The 15,847-nt window shown below is 43.6% G+C and overlaps 1 protein-coding gene across 2 annotated transcripts in view; it reads left to right on the top strand.

Moving 5' to 3' along the window:
• Positions 1-15,847, top strand: part of arsb (arylsulfatase B) — a 42,939-nt gene that overhangs the window by 9,187 nt on the left and 17,905 nt on the right. The window contains exons 7-8 of one of the 2 annotated variants that reach the window (XM_031859872.1): positions 1,366-1,497; positions 2,250-3,846. The exons of the other annotated variant lie outside the window; for it this stretch is intronic. Of the exons in view, the coding sequence (XP_031715732.1) occupies positions 1,366-1,497; positions 2,250-2,515 (398 nt within the window). The 3' untranslated portion in view covers positions 2,516-3,846. Of the gene's footprint in view, positions 1-1,365; positions 1,498-2,249; positions 3,847-15,847 lie in introns of those variants that run through there. 2 annotated transcript variants of the gene reach the window in all.

Here is a 15,847-nt window from a genome sequence, read left to right as displayed (position 1 = left end):
TTCTCGCGGAGAAACCCTGGACTTGGCCCAAGCCCTTAAATCACCCCCCAAATTTCCCCTCCACACTCCTCTGCTCTCTCAGGGTCTCTTCCCACTCTCCCCCTTCGCCTTCCTCCTTTTTTCTTGAGCCCATTTGTGGATTCTCCTGCTGTGGGTCCAGATGAGCAAGGCCTTGCTTTGAGGCGCTCATGCAAAGAATGAATGTAGGACGTGTTGCGGTTTGAGGCCCCTTTTCCTGAAAGAAGCAAGTGGAAGAAGAGCTCGAAATTCAATCGAACCCACTTAACACCTAAATCTGGCATGATGTCAATAACCGCAGCTCGCCCTTCTTGTGCAAAGGATGTGAGCTCTGCGAGACTAGTTGTTTACACAAATTCCGGTTTGGTTCAGGGATCGGGCGTAATGCATGTGAGAACAATTAAGATACCCACACGGCATTTTGTGCAATGATCAGTGAAGAAATCAATGTCAGAGCTTTTATCATGTGGTTGCAAAAAAACGCTGAGATCGGAAATGTTTTAATTCTCCAGTCATGTCGCTGTGGTCGAATCCACTCCATGAAAACGAGCTCCGATGGAAGCGTTGGCTTTGTGTGGGTGTGGATTTGTCTATATGCAAAGAATGTGAGCAGAGTACTTGTTTCTGACAGCATTAGGACGCCGAAATTACTCTCAAATCTGTCTAATCAGGACCATATTGTCGGGGTCAAACGCAGCATGAACCTGAGAAGCTCTCGAGGCTACTTTTTGTTTTTAAAGAAAGGTGTGCTCTCTTCTGGCAGACTTTTTTTCCGTAAGAGCAGAAATAGCTCGAGGCTGCAGACATCTCTGGACACCCTCAGAACAAAGATGAATTATTTACTTTTGCCTCATGAAACTGCTGAGATGATGCCAGTTGGTAACTGTGACTGTTGTTCCTCGTTTTCCTACCGCTTTTCAAATCTGCACAGCTGCAGTAATGGCAAATTATTCATTGTGCTTGGCTGAGATGAAAAGACTGGTGCTGAGTCGACCACATCGCCGCCGTGTTTGTCAAATTCCTCCAGCCCTAAAAGCTCCACGTGTTTAAAGGAAAGTCATACATGCGATAATTTCTCTTCTTAAAGGAAATGATTGTTTTGAAGCTGTCAATTCCTGCAGTTTCACTGATTTTAACAGCTTTCTCATTGGTGTGTTTATTTTGACACCTCCACCTGATTCCCAGGTATGCACTGACGTTCGGTGCCAGTCGTGTGGTTTACATAGACGTCCACAGAGGGCGTTTTGTATCCAGTGGTAGTTTAATATCGTCTTAATCAGCGGTTTCTATGCATATTTTTAACGATGGATGACCTCCCTGATTAGCTCTGTCCTCCGCTCTCTGCAGGTCCTGGCACCGGGCGTCCGGTAACTTTGGCTCAGGCGGTCAGCGGAGGCTCGTGGGCCAACTCTGGCTTCAATGTGTCCATTCACGCGGCCATTCGATCCTCCAACTGGAAGCTGCTGACTGGCTACCCGGGTCAGTATCTTCTGTCACCCTTAATGCCGTATTTAGTCTGTGGTGGGAGGCAGGAAATCAAACGCGCTTGTGCACGGAAGCACATTTAATTCTTATCTCTGCTAATCAGTGGAGGAGGAAGTATCCAGATAGTTTAAGTGAAAGTACCAAATCATGAATCAAAGCAAAATGTACTTAAAGTTACTGGGAGGAACTTTTAACTGGTTATGAAGCAGTCTCAGTTTAAAACTGATACCTCTCTGTGACCTCCATCAGTAAAGAGACCATCAGAGAGAAGATGCTCTGTTTCTTTAGAGTTATTCTTAATGCTCGTCATCGGGGCCACCGGGTCCGATTCAGGCAAAATCGGACGGATCACGCAGGTTCACCAGAAACTCCTTCAACTGTGCCTCCGGTAGTGACTAGCCCACCACAAACAGACCCAGATCCGGCTTTGCTGCTTTGAGGCTGGTCCTCCTTCGCCTCGCTGCTGGAGACCCAGGACGTATTGCTGGACCCGCTGGAGGGAAGGGAGGCACGGGAGAACCAGAAACAGCACTGAGAGGGGCCGACTGTCAGACCCCGCTGCAGTAAAATGAGAGGTTTTTTAAAGAGACTCTGGTGCTCAGGAACAACTAAAAAAACTACCGCTTTAGTCCACAGGGGGCGCCAACATCAACACAACATGAAAGTTCCTTGTAGTAACTTTAAAGTATCCAAAACAAAAGGCCTTAGTTACACGGCTGCTGATGTCGTCATCTTATTTCCTCCAGGTTGTGACGTTTGGTTCCCGCGGCCCGGCCACAACAGCTCGGAGTCCGGCCCGTCCCGAGCGGATCCGCTGAAGTCCGTGATGCTGTTTGACGTAGAAAAAGATCCAGAGGAGAGGAACGACTTATCCGCCACCTTCCCAGCAGTCGTGGAGTATCTCCTCAGGAGGCTCCATCAACACCAGAAAAGCGCTTTGCCGATAAACTTCCCCGACGAGGACCCCAGATGTGACCCGGGCCCCACGGGGGCCTGGGGGCCCTGGGCTTAAACAGCCATGAGGTTGTTTACGGTGAACTACAGCAGCAGTAATCTCTTCTGTGGAGAAGAACAGGGACATGTTGTACTCTGTGATGATTCTTTATCCTTCCAGCAGCCAGCGGATAGCCTCGGTCGCTAACCGACTGACAGATGCTCTCGTTATTGTCGATGTGCTCTGAGATGCTTACGGAGGTTTAGTTGAAGCGATTGCGTAAACGCTGTCAGCTACACATGTTGCTGATCTGTAAAGACTATACCTCCCTGCTGCTGCAGGTATTTGCACTTCATTTATCTACTGTTGAGAAGCCGCAGGCTCCTTTGTGGTGTCTTTTTGGAGCTTTTTAAGGATCGAACAGGAGAGAACATAGCGTTCCAGAAAGCAGATAACGTTGATTTTAGACAGATTTTAACATTTCAAACCGCACTAATCAATATTGTTTGTTGACAATGCATACAATGATTACATGTAATGTGAAAGGAGGAGAGAAGTGGCAAACTCGCAGAGAATTACCGTCAGACTCCCCTCAGCTCTGCAGACTGTTTTAGCATCTTTTAGCTCATTGTTTTGGTTCAGTCTCACAGCTCTCATATCAGACGACCAAAGCTACTAACTAGTGGAGCATTTAGCCGCACAAGAGCCAGACATTTCCCTCAGGAGTTTGTATCTTCAAAGATATAAATATGTTTTATTATTTCAGAGACGTCTTATTGAAATGAAATGACAAATGAAACAAATGTTTAAATCTACATATTCTTTGACAGACTGTTAAACCTAACTCTGCTATTCTTTGTCGATGGAAGGAATACAACTTAAGTTGCTGCGCAGTTTGTGAAAATATAAAACTTGGACTTCCATTAGATCATGAAAATATCTTTTTAAATATGTAACCAGCTGCCGGAGAAGATTTATCTTCTTAGGGAACTATATGTGACCAACTCACAGAGTAATGTTCAAGATAAAAAGAGCCAAAACAAAACGTGCTTCTTATCCGCTGGATGTGTAAATAAGCAACTGTTTGCTGACATCATCTTTATGAGTTGATAATATGTCAATGTTTTGTTTAACTGGTTTTGTTGCCTCTACAGTATTATTGCAGGGTGAAAACATGTTGCTTTAAATTAACTGCGCTCTACTTTCTTTGTTTTTTTTATTAATTGTACACACTATTCGTGAGCGCCTATTTGCCAAAGATCAAGATGTGTTACCAATTTATGTGTTTTGTTCAGAAAACAAAATATTAAAAAGTTGAAAATGTTTGTAAAACAAACTGAAACTGTGATTCTGTTACAGTCCAGTTATTTCTTTGGGTTACTTGTTTCCCTCCAGTTGTTAACGAGTCGGTGCTAAACGGGTTCTCAGTGTGTTTCTAGTTTAGAGGTTGAAAATGTGAGGAATGTCTTGTGCTCTTCACGTATCCCTCGTGTTATGTCTTCAGCTTTAACTCCCTCGTGCCAGTCATTCATGGATGTACAGCGCTCAAGGTTTAGATACAGTTATGGTGACACGTCTTCAAGGTTGCTGTAGATAAAGATTCTGTCCCCACATCGTGGAAAACAAACATACCAAAGAAGGAAAATCAGACGGGATCATTTGCATATTTGTAATTTAAGCAGGATAAACTCATTTCCTTAATGCACCCTCCCTCTTTGACCTTTTGCCCCCTGGTGATGGACCCCCTACGGGCAGCAGACGACCACAGGAAAGGCTCCCTGCAGAGAGCGGGCGGCCGGGTCCTAATGTGGGCCGTGACCTTTAACCCGTCATGTGAATTGATTGGCAGCTGAGCGACGCCAACAACAATGCTGCTTACTGTGGAGGACAGTAGAGCTGCACAGAGTCGGATGTCACGGACTCTCGTTTCCTTTATAAAAGGGTTTTTCTTTTCACAATTGTGAGCCAAGTTTGTTGATTGTATTGTTGAAGTTTGGTCTCTACAGTTTCTACAGTGTGGTACGAAATAATAGCCTTAACTGAGCTAGATATGAGTCTACCAGTATAGGAAACGTTTTGGAAAATTGCTTTCTTGCCGAGAGTTAGATGAGAAGTCTGATGCCACTCTCATGTTTGTGTGCTAAATATAAATACAGTTAGCTTAGCATAAAGACTGGAAACGGGGGGATATAGTCTGACACATAACCTCGTAAAAAAAAAAACACGACTTCACTTATACACATTATTTTTTGATATATAACATGCTGGTAGGCCTTTACCTTTATACAGAGCCAGGCTAGCTGTTTCCCCCTGTTCCCGCTCATTATGCTAAGCTAATTTAGCTTCATACCCAACGGACAGATATAAGTGTGGTCTTCTTATCTAAATCTCATAAAGCATCAATGAGTGGTTTCACATTTCAGTCTCAACTTCCAAGCTTTTTACGGAGCTTTCAACCGCATCACATGGTCTTCATCACTGGATGGAGTGTTTGTTTCGGAGACACCGTCCATAAAAAAAACTCTTCTCATCCTTAGAATCTGTGAGTCCTGTGACGAAGACTGTGTGATGCTGTTGAAAGCTCCAGAAGAAAGCTTGTAAGTAACCTTGAGTTGTGATTTTTGTGTGTCAAACTAGACCCAGATGGAACTTTGATGCTTAATTAATGAGCGTCTTTTGAGATTTTGGGTCGTGTTCCTCTGAATTATTTATTTAGTAACAGCCTGCTCCATATGGCCGCCCGAGGCTACTGCGCGATGCCGCTAATGTGCTTACATTTTTAAAAGTTCCTTTTTATTATCTTGCTTTTTAAGAATCAGTGGTTTCTAATTTTGAGTAAGTGTCTGTTTGAACTAAAGTCTATACGTGCTTTTAAAAAAAGAGCCCCGCCATCTTCTCCCAAAGTGGAATTTAAACTGGGATTTTGGTAATGGGCGACTTCCAGAATACCACATGATGATGTTATGTTTCTGAGAAAGCACTTCTTACATCGCTGAGGCTACAAATTTGTCACTGGCTTGTTCTGTTAGTTTACTCTACAATCAAAACTCTGCCTCTTGAGATGATGGGACGGCTCATTTAATTAGACGTTGCTGCCCGCTCTGCCGTTCATCTAATGAAGCCCGAGGCCTGCGAGTTTCACTTCGCAGACCACTTTTGCACTTCTCCTGCCCTGGTTTGTGGTGAACTACCCCTCCTGACAAGCGCTTCCATCTTGTCATTACGAGTGTCACAGCTCGTCTCCTCCTCGGGCTTTATACTTTTCTCTTTTCCAAAGTGGTTTTGGTGTGTCTTTCACACTTAATCCTGCACTTTGACTCGGCCCTGTGAAGTCTGCCTCGCGGAGTGACAAACGCACTCTGATTTGCCTCTGCTGAATCAACACATGGGATTCGCCGGCTCTGACGTCGCCCCCCCCTCTGACTCTTTTACGTTTTGTTTTTTCAGCTGTGACAAAGCAATGTGTGCCACTGCTGTGATGGCCCTGAAAGATATGACAGCGTAAAAAGATATGATAGCAGATGTTATGATGGTGAGCACATGTGGGACACATGCGTTTAAAAAAAGAACACGGCTGCCACCCTTCATTCCCCTTTTGGTGTGTCCACAAGGAGACACTGAGGTGAGGTGCGACTGGAATTCCAAACAAGATTGTGTCTGTCTGTGCTGCCTGTGAAAACAGATTAAAATCATACTGACCACTGCAGGCAGGAATGTGTTGAACCTTGAGCCTCGAAGAGGGGAAATCCAACAGCTTATCACACCCAACAAAGAAGAAAAGCTCCTCGTAGTGCTGGAAGACCACCACAGATAAAAGATCACGTTCGAGGAGGCGTTATTAGACTGGAACCCTTAAATTGTTACGTTATTTTAAAGTTTGTTTCTGTAGCTGAAGGTGCAACTTATCGCTCTTGTTCTTAAAGCATGTAATCACTTTTAAGTGTAATTACAGACAGAAGAGCTTTAGAAGACTCGAGCTCAATGCCTCCTCGGTTAATAGGATGATTAAAGGTCTTCAGCAGAGCGTGCGCTCAGTATACTTCATCTTATTCTCAAGCAAGGACTGGCAACACCTTCAGTAACACTTTAGATTAAATCCATTATGTTACAGGGTTAACCAATGAAATACTTAAAGAAGTACAGGGAATATGTGCGTAACAAAGTTTAAATTACTCTGTAAACTTTTCCAGTAAATATTGAATATTTACAAGGTACAAAAAGGGGGAATATGTCTGATATTCATGTCTTCATACAATAGCCGTGCCATGAAACTATTTGTGGCACTTTCACTGAGTGAGAAAGATGAAGAGGCCCAGCGGTGCTTTAAGCTAAATGCTAACACATTTAGCGTGTTAGCATTGCAAGCGTTTGCTTTTCTCTCGTCTCCTTCCCTTCTACTTACAGTACATATTTGTTTTGTCATAAGTACCCATAAGTATTTAATTGATGTGCCATACAAAGTGAATAAGTACACTGTTCTTCCCAATCAAGTCAAGTTTTAGTGTCACTTATACTTAGATGCCAATATCTCCAGAATAAATCTAACGGATAAATAAAAAAGGAAATAAATCGAACAAATAAAATAGAAAATTAACAAACGTAAAATAAGTTTAAATATAGAAAATGAAAAGAGACAATGACATTATACACACAATATAACAATCTAATCAATAATCTACATCCTCATTGTTAAACAGGAACATTAACACAGGATGTTGAATCAGTTAGCGTTTGAATCCGTTCAGATCTCAGATCGGGAAACTACACAATATATGATGTATAATAGGAGTTTTTCTATTGTACTCTGTTGTGCTTTCATTCTGACTGTCAGTCAGGGTTAACAGCGCTGCCAGGAACTGGATGGATAACATCAGGGCTGTTATTATTGACAATAACTGCTGTTTGACCAGAAACACCCGGACCACGTCATGAGACGGCCCTCGTGTGTTTTCACTGTATTCAGTGAGATCCTGGCTCCAGTTGTTCTCCTCCTAGTCTCAACAGTCTCAGAATAGTCCATTCACACTCGTTCACTGTCGTGCAAAGCTTGCACGAATGTACAGAAGTTGTTGTTGCACATCCTCGCACTGAATTTGGCGAGAATAAAAGACTGGTGAATGGGAGATGCATGCATTTTGTAGACACATGCATCTGGAAGTAATGCTCAGTCTGGCTTTTAGCTGTGCAGCGTACAGACAGACATGTTGGACGTTCAGAATGTGAGCCGTCTGCATTGACTGGTGTGAGATGTGAGTCTTTAGCTCAGCTGTTAGCCTCCCAGTAAAGGTTAAGAATAAGATTTAGAGAGAATGTAACATGGAGACAACCCACATGTCCATGTGGTACTATGTGAGTAGCTTGTCTTTAGGGTGAGTGGTAATCAGAGATGCTAAGTCAACAACTGCTGTAAGACTAGATGTTCAATTTCCTCTTTAATACGTTCGAGTGTTATTGTGGTAGAAGAATATCTTAATCTGCTGAATACTTTTGTGATTAATTGATTTATCATTTAATTTACAAAATCTTGATCTTAATCTCCTAAAGTCCAAGGTGATGTCTTCATTAACCCAAATAAATAAAGTTTCTTATCATAGAAGAAAATGAAGAAAGGCAATAAATCCTCAAAGCTGAGAAGCCGACGACAGAGAAGCTTTTACGTTGTTGGTGGAAAAATAACTGAGCCCAACCTTGATGTTTGTCCTAAAGTAAACTACATGTTTTTGTTGCCTAAACCTAACTTTTATTTGTTATTTTAAACCCAACCATGATGTTTTCCCTAAACTCTACAAAGTGGTTTTGTTGCCTAAATCAAACTTTTATTTGTAACGTAATGTTATCACGAAAGAACAGACAACTCGTGTCCCTGTACACAAAAACAATATCGAATTTTGGGGATTTTTTTTGCACTTTTTAAATCATGCAGTTGGTGAACTAAGGCCGGGGTGAACCTTCACTTTAATATTATATTCCATTTCTGCCAATAGATGTCCCTAACTAACACACACTGCTCCTTTAACGTATTGGGTTTTATTCAGCTTTTTAATTCCTTTATTTAATCTGAAAATAATAATAAAAAGAAACAGACATTTCACAGCAGTGGTCCTTCACATAGTATTTCACATGAAGTGACATTAAATATTTAATGTATCCTCGTGAGTGTGAGCAGCAGTGATTGGTGGACGGGGGCAGTCACTCCCATCCCTACGGGAGTCTGTCTGGAGCAGAAGAGGAGGACGGAACCATTCATTCTTCTGTGGTTCCCGGAGAAAACGTGGAAGATGAAGAGGAGACACTGAAGGGGAAAAGAGTCCGGATCAAACCCGACAACCGAAACTCCACAGAGAAGACTCAAAACACATCCTCAGAGGCGTCGCTTCAACTGCAAATCCCCCAAAAACGCACCGCCAGCAGTTACACGTAAGTAGAAAAACTCTCTTTAAAAAGTGCTTTTCTACAACAGCAGTGCTCGTGCATGAAACGAGTATAAGTTGAAGTATCTCAGCCGCGCGTATTGTGACCTTCAAGTGTTTCCACGTTTTTAAAGAAGTTGTGTCATTTCGCTCGCGGAGCTGCGTTAAAGGGGAAACTCGTGGCAGGAAAGCCGAGCAGACTGATGCTCTGCCAGGCAAAGCTGCAGCACAGTATGACCCCTCCTGGTAGTATGTGATCCGAGTCTATCACATTTAATTAGTTTATTATTACAGTTTTTATTCATATACGTCTTTAATATAACTGACCATGCAAACTGTGTCACAAAATGGATTAATATTAGAGCGGAAATGGGTTTTTAAGTTGGACTCAGGCGTCAAAAAAATCCCAAATTTACTATAATGTTGGCATCACATCTTCACATTTGAGAAGCTTAAACAAAACAATGTCTGTTGTCAAACTAGTTGCAGATTATTTTCTTATCAGTTAATTAGCTAATCTTCTCAGCTCTGATGTAATTAATGATTAGTTGCAGCTGTTGTCTGCAAAATTCAAAGTAAAGACCTCTTCACTTTCCTTTATTCATCTGTTTTGTTCCACCATGTGCATTGTTACAGAATAAAAAGGTTTATTAAGGGTTTATTAAGACACATATATGAAACATTAATACTCTTGTTTAGTCATTGAATGGTGAGAAATGTCCATTATAATGTCTTAAAAGTCTTATTTTGTCCGACCGACAGCCCAAAAGCCAAATACGTTTAGTTTGCAATCAAATAAGACAAAGGAAAACAACAAATCCTCACAAATGAGAAGCTGGAATTAGGCATTGTTTTGTAATTCTTCTTGTAAAATGACTTGAATGAATCACCTAATTCTCTCAGCTCTACACACAACCACGTTTAGTGTTCCACGGGAGCCCCGTCAAAAGCATCGCTGACCCCAAACACCTGATCCTGGCCCTGTTCTACATATCGGAGGTCTACGGTTCAAGAGACAGTCTGTCAGTGGTCTTGACAAAGTGTCGACACAGATTCTCGTCTTTTGTTGTGTGTTGTGTTTCAGCAGTGAACCTGAGAACAGGTCCCACCTGTGAACCAGTGTTGATGTGGGAAAGAGAAAGGGCTCCTGAGGGCAAAGACATTTTAATGTACGAAGTCTTTGGACCATGAGGTAACCAAAGTCAGGAACACATGTTATGCATTTTGCATAAATAAAACCCTACTTTGCTTTTCTCCAACGAGCAGTGATTTTTTTTTATTTTCCACGTGTGAGGCTCTTTATTGCAATGCTTTAACAGACGCAGTGTTCATGAGGCGTGTGGTGTTTTTGTTCCAAACCCCAGTCACCGATTCATCGTGGTAGGAAAGACCAGAGCCACATGAACTGTTTCCACGTGCAACTCTCTGCTACTAGATTAACACTGCAGCTGTTGTAGTTCTTGTGCTGAAGGATTGTTGTTTAAATGCATTGTTGTCGCTTTTCGTACCAGCTGCATTAGTTACATCGGCGTAGCCACTGTGTGGTCTCGGTTGTGACTCCATATTCTGTAATTAGCTTGAGCCCTTTCTTTGTAATTTTTGAAGGCACGCAAATGAGCTTCAGATGTTTAATGATGCTTAGGTCATCTCCAGAATGAGTGACTAGCGTTAAAGATGGCGGTTTTTGTCGGAGTCCACTTTCAGGGACCGTCAGTGGTTTGGGATTATGCGCCAGTTGCACGTGGTCCCTCAGGGCTCCGTGTTCGGCCCATTAAAATAAGCTTCATTCATTACGACCCTCCGTTTGGGCCACAAGAAAAAAGCAAAAAATACATTTCCCTCTCTCTCTCTCTCTCTCTTGGCAGCATGGCAGAGCAGATGCTTTTGGAGAAGTTCTTTTAATGTTTTATTTTACTCTCCTTTCCTAAACAGAATGGTCAACCTTCAAAGCACGGACATTAAATATTACCAGACTCATTTTTGCCCGGTGCAGATGATCCAGTTGGTGAAAAAAGAAGAGTTTAACTAGCATGCCATTCACACCGACCACATCATCTGTGTTTGGTGCTTTTCTTTGGGCTTTGATGGCAGAGCTGTTGTCATTAATCCAGGATGCTGGCTGCAGTTTATGGGAGAGGGGTCAGTATATGTCTCCTAGTAGGACGATTTGGAGCCTAAATAAACGCTTTTATGCGTCTGTGAGCGTTACATTTTTTTCCCCCCCGCTGATGGAAATCAGACCTGGGCACTATCGGTGTGAGCCAGGACCGTGGTGTCACCGTGACCAGAGTGTGAAATCCACTAATGGAACGGCTGCTCACCGGGTCAGAGGTCAAACTAGACGACTCCGGCCGGCTGGGACGAACATCTGGATTACAGTTTGTCACAGCAGAGCGCTGCTGTGGATCAATCCTGATAACAAGGCTGGTTGATGTGCGTCATATGTCCTCAGACTACCGTTTCACTACTTTGAGTTAGAATATTCACTTCCCCAGCTGTTTTTGACAATCAGCACTTTTTTTAGGGGGGGGGGTCGTCATTATTTTAACCACAGTATTCTTTTGTTTCCCAACGAGTGCGGTCAATAAAACTTTATACAGGAGCATCCAGGAAGTGCTCTAATGAAAGCAACACATCACAGAGGGTTTGAAATACGCGTCTTGTTGCCCTAAAGATTGTTTATTTGGTCATAAAATTGACGTAATGCAAGGAAGACGGTCTTAAAAATTATGACAAATCCTAACTGGGTCACATTACGTTAGGTTTTCCGTTCCAAGCTTCTGAAAGGAGTCATTCTGAGTGAATTGAAAGCAGCCGTGTGTCAGAGTTTGTTTCTTTTTTTATTATTTTTATGATAAAGCAGCGTCAGAAATAGTCTGTTTCACCGGTGCTGGAACAGTCTGTGTCACAGTCTGCATATACAGAGGAGGAGAAAGGCGTCCGAGAGGCTTTGTGCTCTACTGTTGTCTCTCTGCGATGTTATGATTTATTTAATGTACATCTCTTCTACACGGCTGGTTTATCTACTCAAGATAATATAAGGTGATGCGGAAACGGCAGTAAAAATAAGGGACGCACCGATTCAACTTTTTCAATCCCGATATATCGATACCTGGGTTTTGGGTATTGGCTGATACCGAGTACCGATGTGTTCTGATCCGACACCAGATCGGTCCATTGTCACCCGATCCAGCTATTTGAGTCAGAATTGGACCAATGTCCCATATCAGTATATTCATATCGGCACAAATTCGCTCTTCTCTCGATTTATAGATACGGGATATAGTGAATTGGGAAAAGTGGGTCACCAGAAAAGAGAAAAAGCTAGTGAGTCATAATGTTTGGTAACTTTACTGTTAATAGACCCTCGTCTGGCTCTCCTATTCATTCGGGTGCAGAGAGTTACTGTTGTGACGGCAGCGTTTACGTGATGACCTCACTCATGTGGCCCCCCCTGTTCTGAAACAACTGATATAAATCTCCCAGCCCTCCACAGCCCCCCCCCCACGCCTACATGCTACACTGTGGGGCAGTCATGCACACTGATTAGATTGGGCAGCGCTGGAGCTAATCACCCCTTCTCTCCCCGTCCCCTGGGCCCCCCTGTGGTTCCCAGAGATGAGCCTCTCCTGGGGGTACATCTACCTCCAGCGGCTCTCCAGCCTGCTGTTTACTGGGAAACCAGCAGGGTGGGGTCCTCACAATAACAAAGCCCTCACCCTACACTTGTCCCCTCCATCTATTGAAGGTACGTGGAACATAGCCTCCCCTATAGAAAAGAGAGAGACGTCCAAAGAATGACTTGGGGGGGCGGGACCCTCCCGTCGGGTGAAATGAGGAGAAGGAATCTGCGGTGGGTTTTTTGTTCCTTTGTGGCAGCGCTGGGGGGTCAGTCTCAGGGGAGTGCACGGCAGACGGACGGTGGGGTTTTGCAGCTGCACGGCCTCCAGCACTTTATCTGGTCCCAGAGCAACTGCAGGCTCATTAAACTCTGCCGGTTGTGTTCAGTTCACTTCAGTTTAAAGTCTCTCAGTCAGCGTTTGTATCTCCTGTGTTTTTTCCTCCCCGCCATGTTTCCTGTCTGAGCTAATGTTGTACCAGACGTGTTTGAATATTGATTAAGCTGGAACCGGAGCACACTCGGGGACCTCGGCCTCACAGCTGTATGCTAATCACGCAAAAATGTTACGACCCACCACAATAGGCCGTCTGTGTGTAGTGTGCGATAAGGCGGTGTCGAATGTTCACTTTGGCTTAGGTCATGGAAAAGGCTTTAAGCTGCATGAGCCAGATTACTCTAGATTGCACATTGTGTTTGTGACAACAGCTGAAATTTACAATTTGCTTTCATGTTCCAGTTGGTGCCCAGTTTATATTAGAGAAAGAAAACAATGACAACAAAGAGATGGAGTCTATTCATGAATTACCTACTCACACAAAGGTTGCAGCGCATTGTTATTTTTTCTTTTTGGTGAAACAAATAGTTTAGGAAATATTCTTATTCACTTTTTTGCCAAAAGGTTGATGAGACAAAGATATGCACGTCTGGAACAATTTGCCTCTTGCTTCCTTCTTTATGCTAAGCTAAGCTAACTTGCTTCATTTAGTGCACAGCCAGAAGCAAATAAGCGTTTTCCCCAAAATTATTAAACTATGCCTTTTAATAAAAAGTCAGAAATTAGAGGATAACATTTAGTTCCCAGAGCCGAATGTGAATGATGATGTTAATAATCTCAGTCTACTTTTTGCCATGTGTGTTGACCGACTCCATCGTCATTCGGGGGAAAATTTAGTTATCGTAGTTTCATTTTGAGTCTAGCTCCCAAAAAAAGTCCCTTTGTCATCCAGAGTTGTTTCACTTTCACTCACTTTTTACTGTAAATTCTCAGCACAGAGGTCTGCTTCCTTCGTGTTTGGGTCCCGGTTTCACCAGCTCCATGGGAACCGTATTTTGGTGTGCAGTCACCGCTCGTTTACCACCGATGCACTACTTCTGTTAGCCGGAGCTTAGCAGCAGGACCGTAGTGCTCCTTCTGTCTTTCCTCTGCATCCTGCATTGGCCTGCGTTAGTTTTTAATAGCGGTGATTCATGCTGAATATAAAGCAGGTCACTCATTTCTCATTTCATACCTCGACAACTGAGTTTTCTTGTAATTCAATAAATAAATAGTCTTTATGAAATAACTCCTGTGTGAATTAAATACTTGACAACTGAATATTGGGATAGACGATTTTTTGCCGTACCTCCCGGGTCTAATAGTTTGTGGTTTAATGTAAAACTTCAGAGGGTTTGTTGTGAAACTTTTGGGTTGAATTGTGTGTAAAACCTCAGGAATCTTCCCTCTGTGTCGCAGAGCAGAGGTCGGCCCAGCGGTCTCTGCAGCTGTGAATTGATTTGTAGTTTACTGCTCTTCTCCAGGTGAGAGTGACCCCTTCACTTAAAGGGATAATGTTACAGCACCTGTGAGAACCACACAGTCACGGGGCTGCAGCACAAAAATAACGTAATTGAATCTAACCGGTATTTGCCAGGCTAGTCTTCACCGCCACGGGCTCGTCCACAGATGCATCCTGTTTGATTCAATCTCAGGTAGGATCGGCACCGACGTGGCTCCGGTTAAATAAACAGTTTTAGGTTCAGCTCAGAGTCAGTTCCCTCCTGCAATGAACTCATAAACCCCTCCGCTGTCTGAACTAAACTTATTGTCAACAGAAGCAGCAATAGTTCACTGCAGTTGTGACGCTTCTGCAAACATAAAGTGAGTCTACGTGGTTGACCTTTCTAGCTTTGACTCGTCCGAAGCCTCCCGGACACGAATACTTGCAGAGAATGAGGCATTTCTTTGTTTGCTGTTGTCTTTGCAGCTAAGTGGTATTTGCACATCTGAAGACAGCGGGGATCAGGCCGGCGCTCGCAGCGTGAAGAAGGGAGAGTAAACAAGAAAAAGTGACTCACAGAGGGCAGTAATGACAGAGTAAGGAGACAGAGAGTAGAAAGGAGACAGAGAGAGAAGGAGAAGGTAAAGCTTTTTTGTTTCACAATTAACTGGAGCGGCTCTGGGTCAGACATCCGTGATCCGTCTCCCAGGGGCGGGCGTCTGGAGCTGCCTTTGTGACCTCTCTTTCTCCCCCCCCCTCCTTCTTCTTCCTTTTCTCTCCCCCCTCCACCAGCAGCGTGATTTCCCTTTGACAGCCCTGCTGCCCCAGAGATCACTCACTCTGAGGGGAACCACTTTTTTTATTTTACAGCTGCCTCTGACCTCCATCCGTTATTCTGTCCATCTGTCCGGAGTTTACTTCCACACCCTCGTTTCCACACTGAGCCTCCATTTTTGATTTCTAAAGAGAGCGTTTGGTAAACGGTCTCTAAAGTGCATACGTTTTAAAATACCTGGTCTGTTGTACAGCTCTGAAATGGAACATTTAACTCACATGACTGATCAGCTGTTTATGCTGTCGGCGTCTTCTCTGATATTCCCGTAACGTGTCATGAAACATGTCCAATAGAAGCTGCCATGAAACAATCATAACTTGCCCAAATGAAACAAACTGTAAAGCCCTCTCTCCACATTCCTCTCATAGACGATGAGGAGGAGACTTGTGTTGTTTTCCCAGTGAGTGGACACCTAAACGGCCTTTTTAAGCGTCGACGTGGCCCAGCTCAGGCCGCTTAATGGCAGGCATGCACTGGCCAGATAATGTAAACACTTATCCTCTTTTCAGGATGGTTAGGCACATTAACGCAGCCGTTATGGCCCCCCGTTTGCTGCGGGGCCGTTAGATTCCTGGGGGCCAATAGCCTGTGACACTGAGTGGGAATCTTTATCACCGCGGGTTCAAAGGTTCAGAGGGTAGACAGGAAAGATGATGCCTCTGAAAGACAATTACAGACATGATAACACAATTTGGCGAGTCTGCAGCACACATACAGTCCTGGGAGGAGTGTGTGTGGAGTGTGTGTGTGTGTGTGTGTGTGTGTGTGTGTGTGTGTGTGTGTGTG

Source organism: Anarrhichthys ocellatus, unplaced genomic scaffold, assembly GCF_004355925.1.
Source record: "Anarrhichthys ocellatus isolate YVR2014 unplaced genomic scaffold, GSC_Weel_1.0 scaffold23, whole genome shotgun sequence".
Lineage (NCBI taxonomy): Eukaryota > Metazoa > Chordata > Actinopteri > Perciformes > Anarhichadidae > Anarrhichthys > Anarrhichthys ocellatus.
Note: the sequence above shows the minus strand (reverse complement) of the source record. Positions and strands in the feature narration are given on the sequence as shown.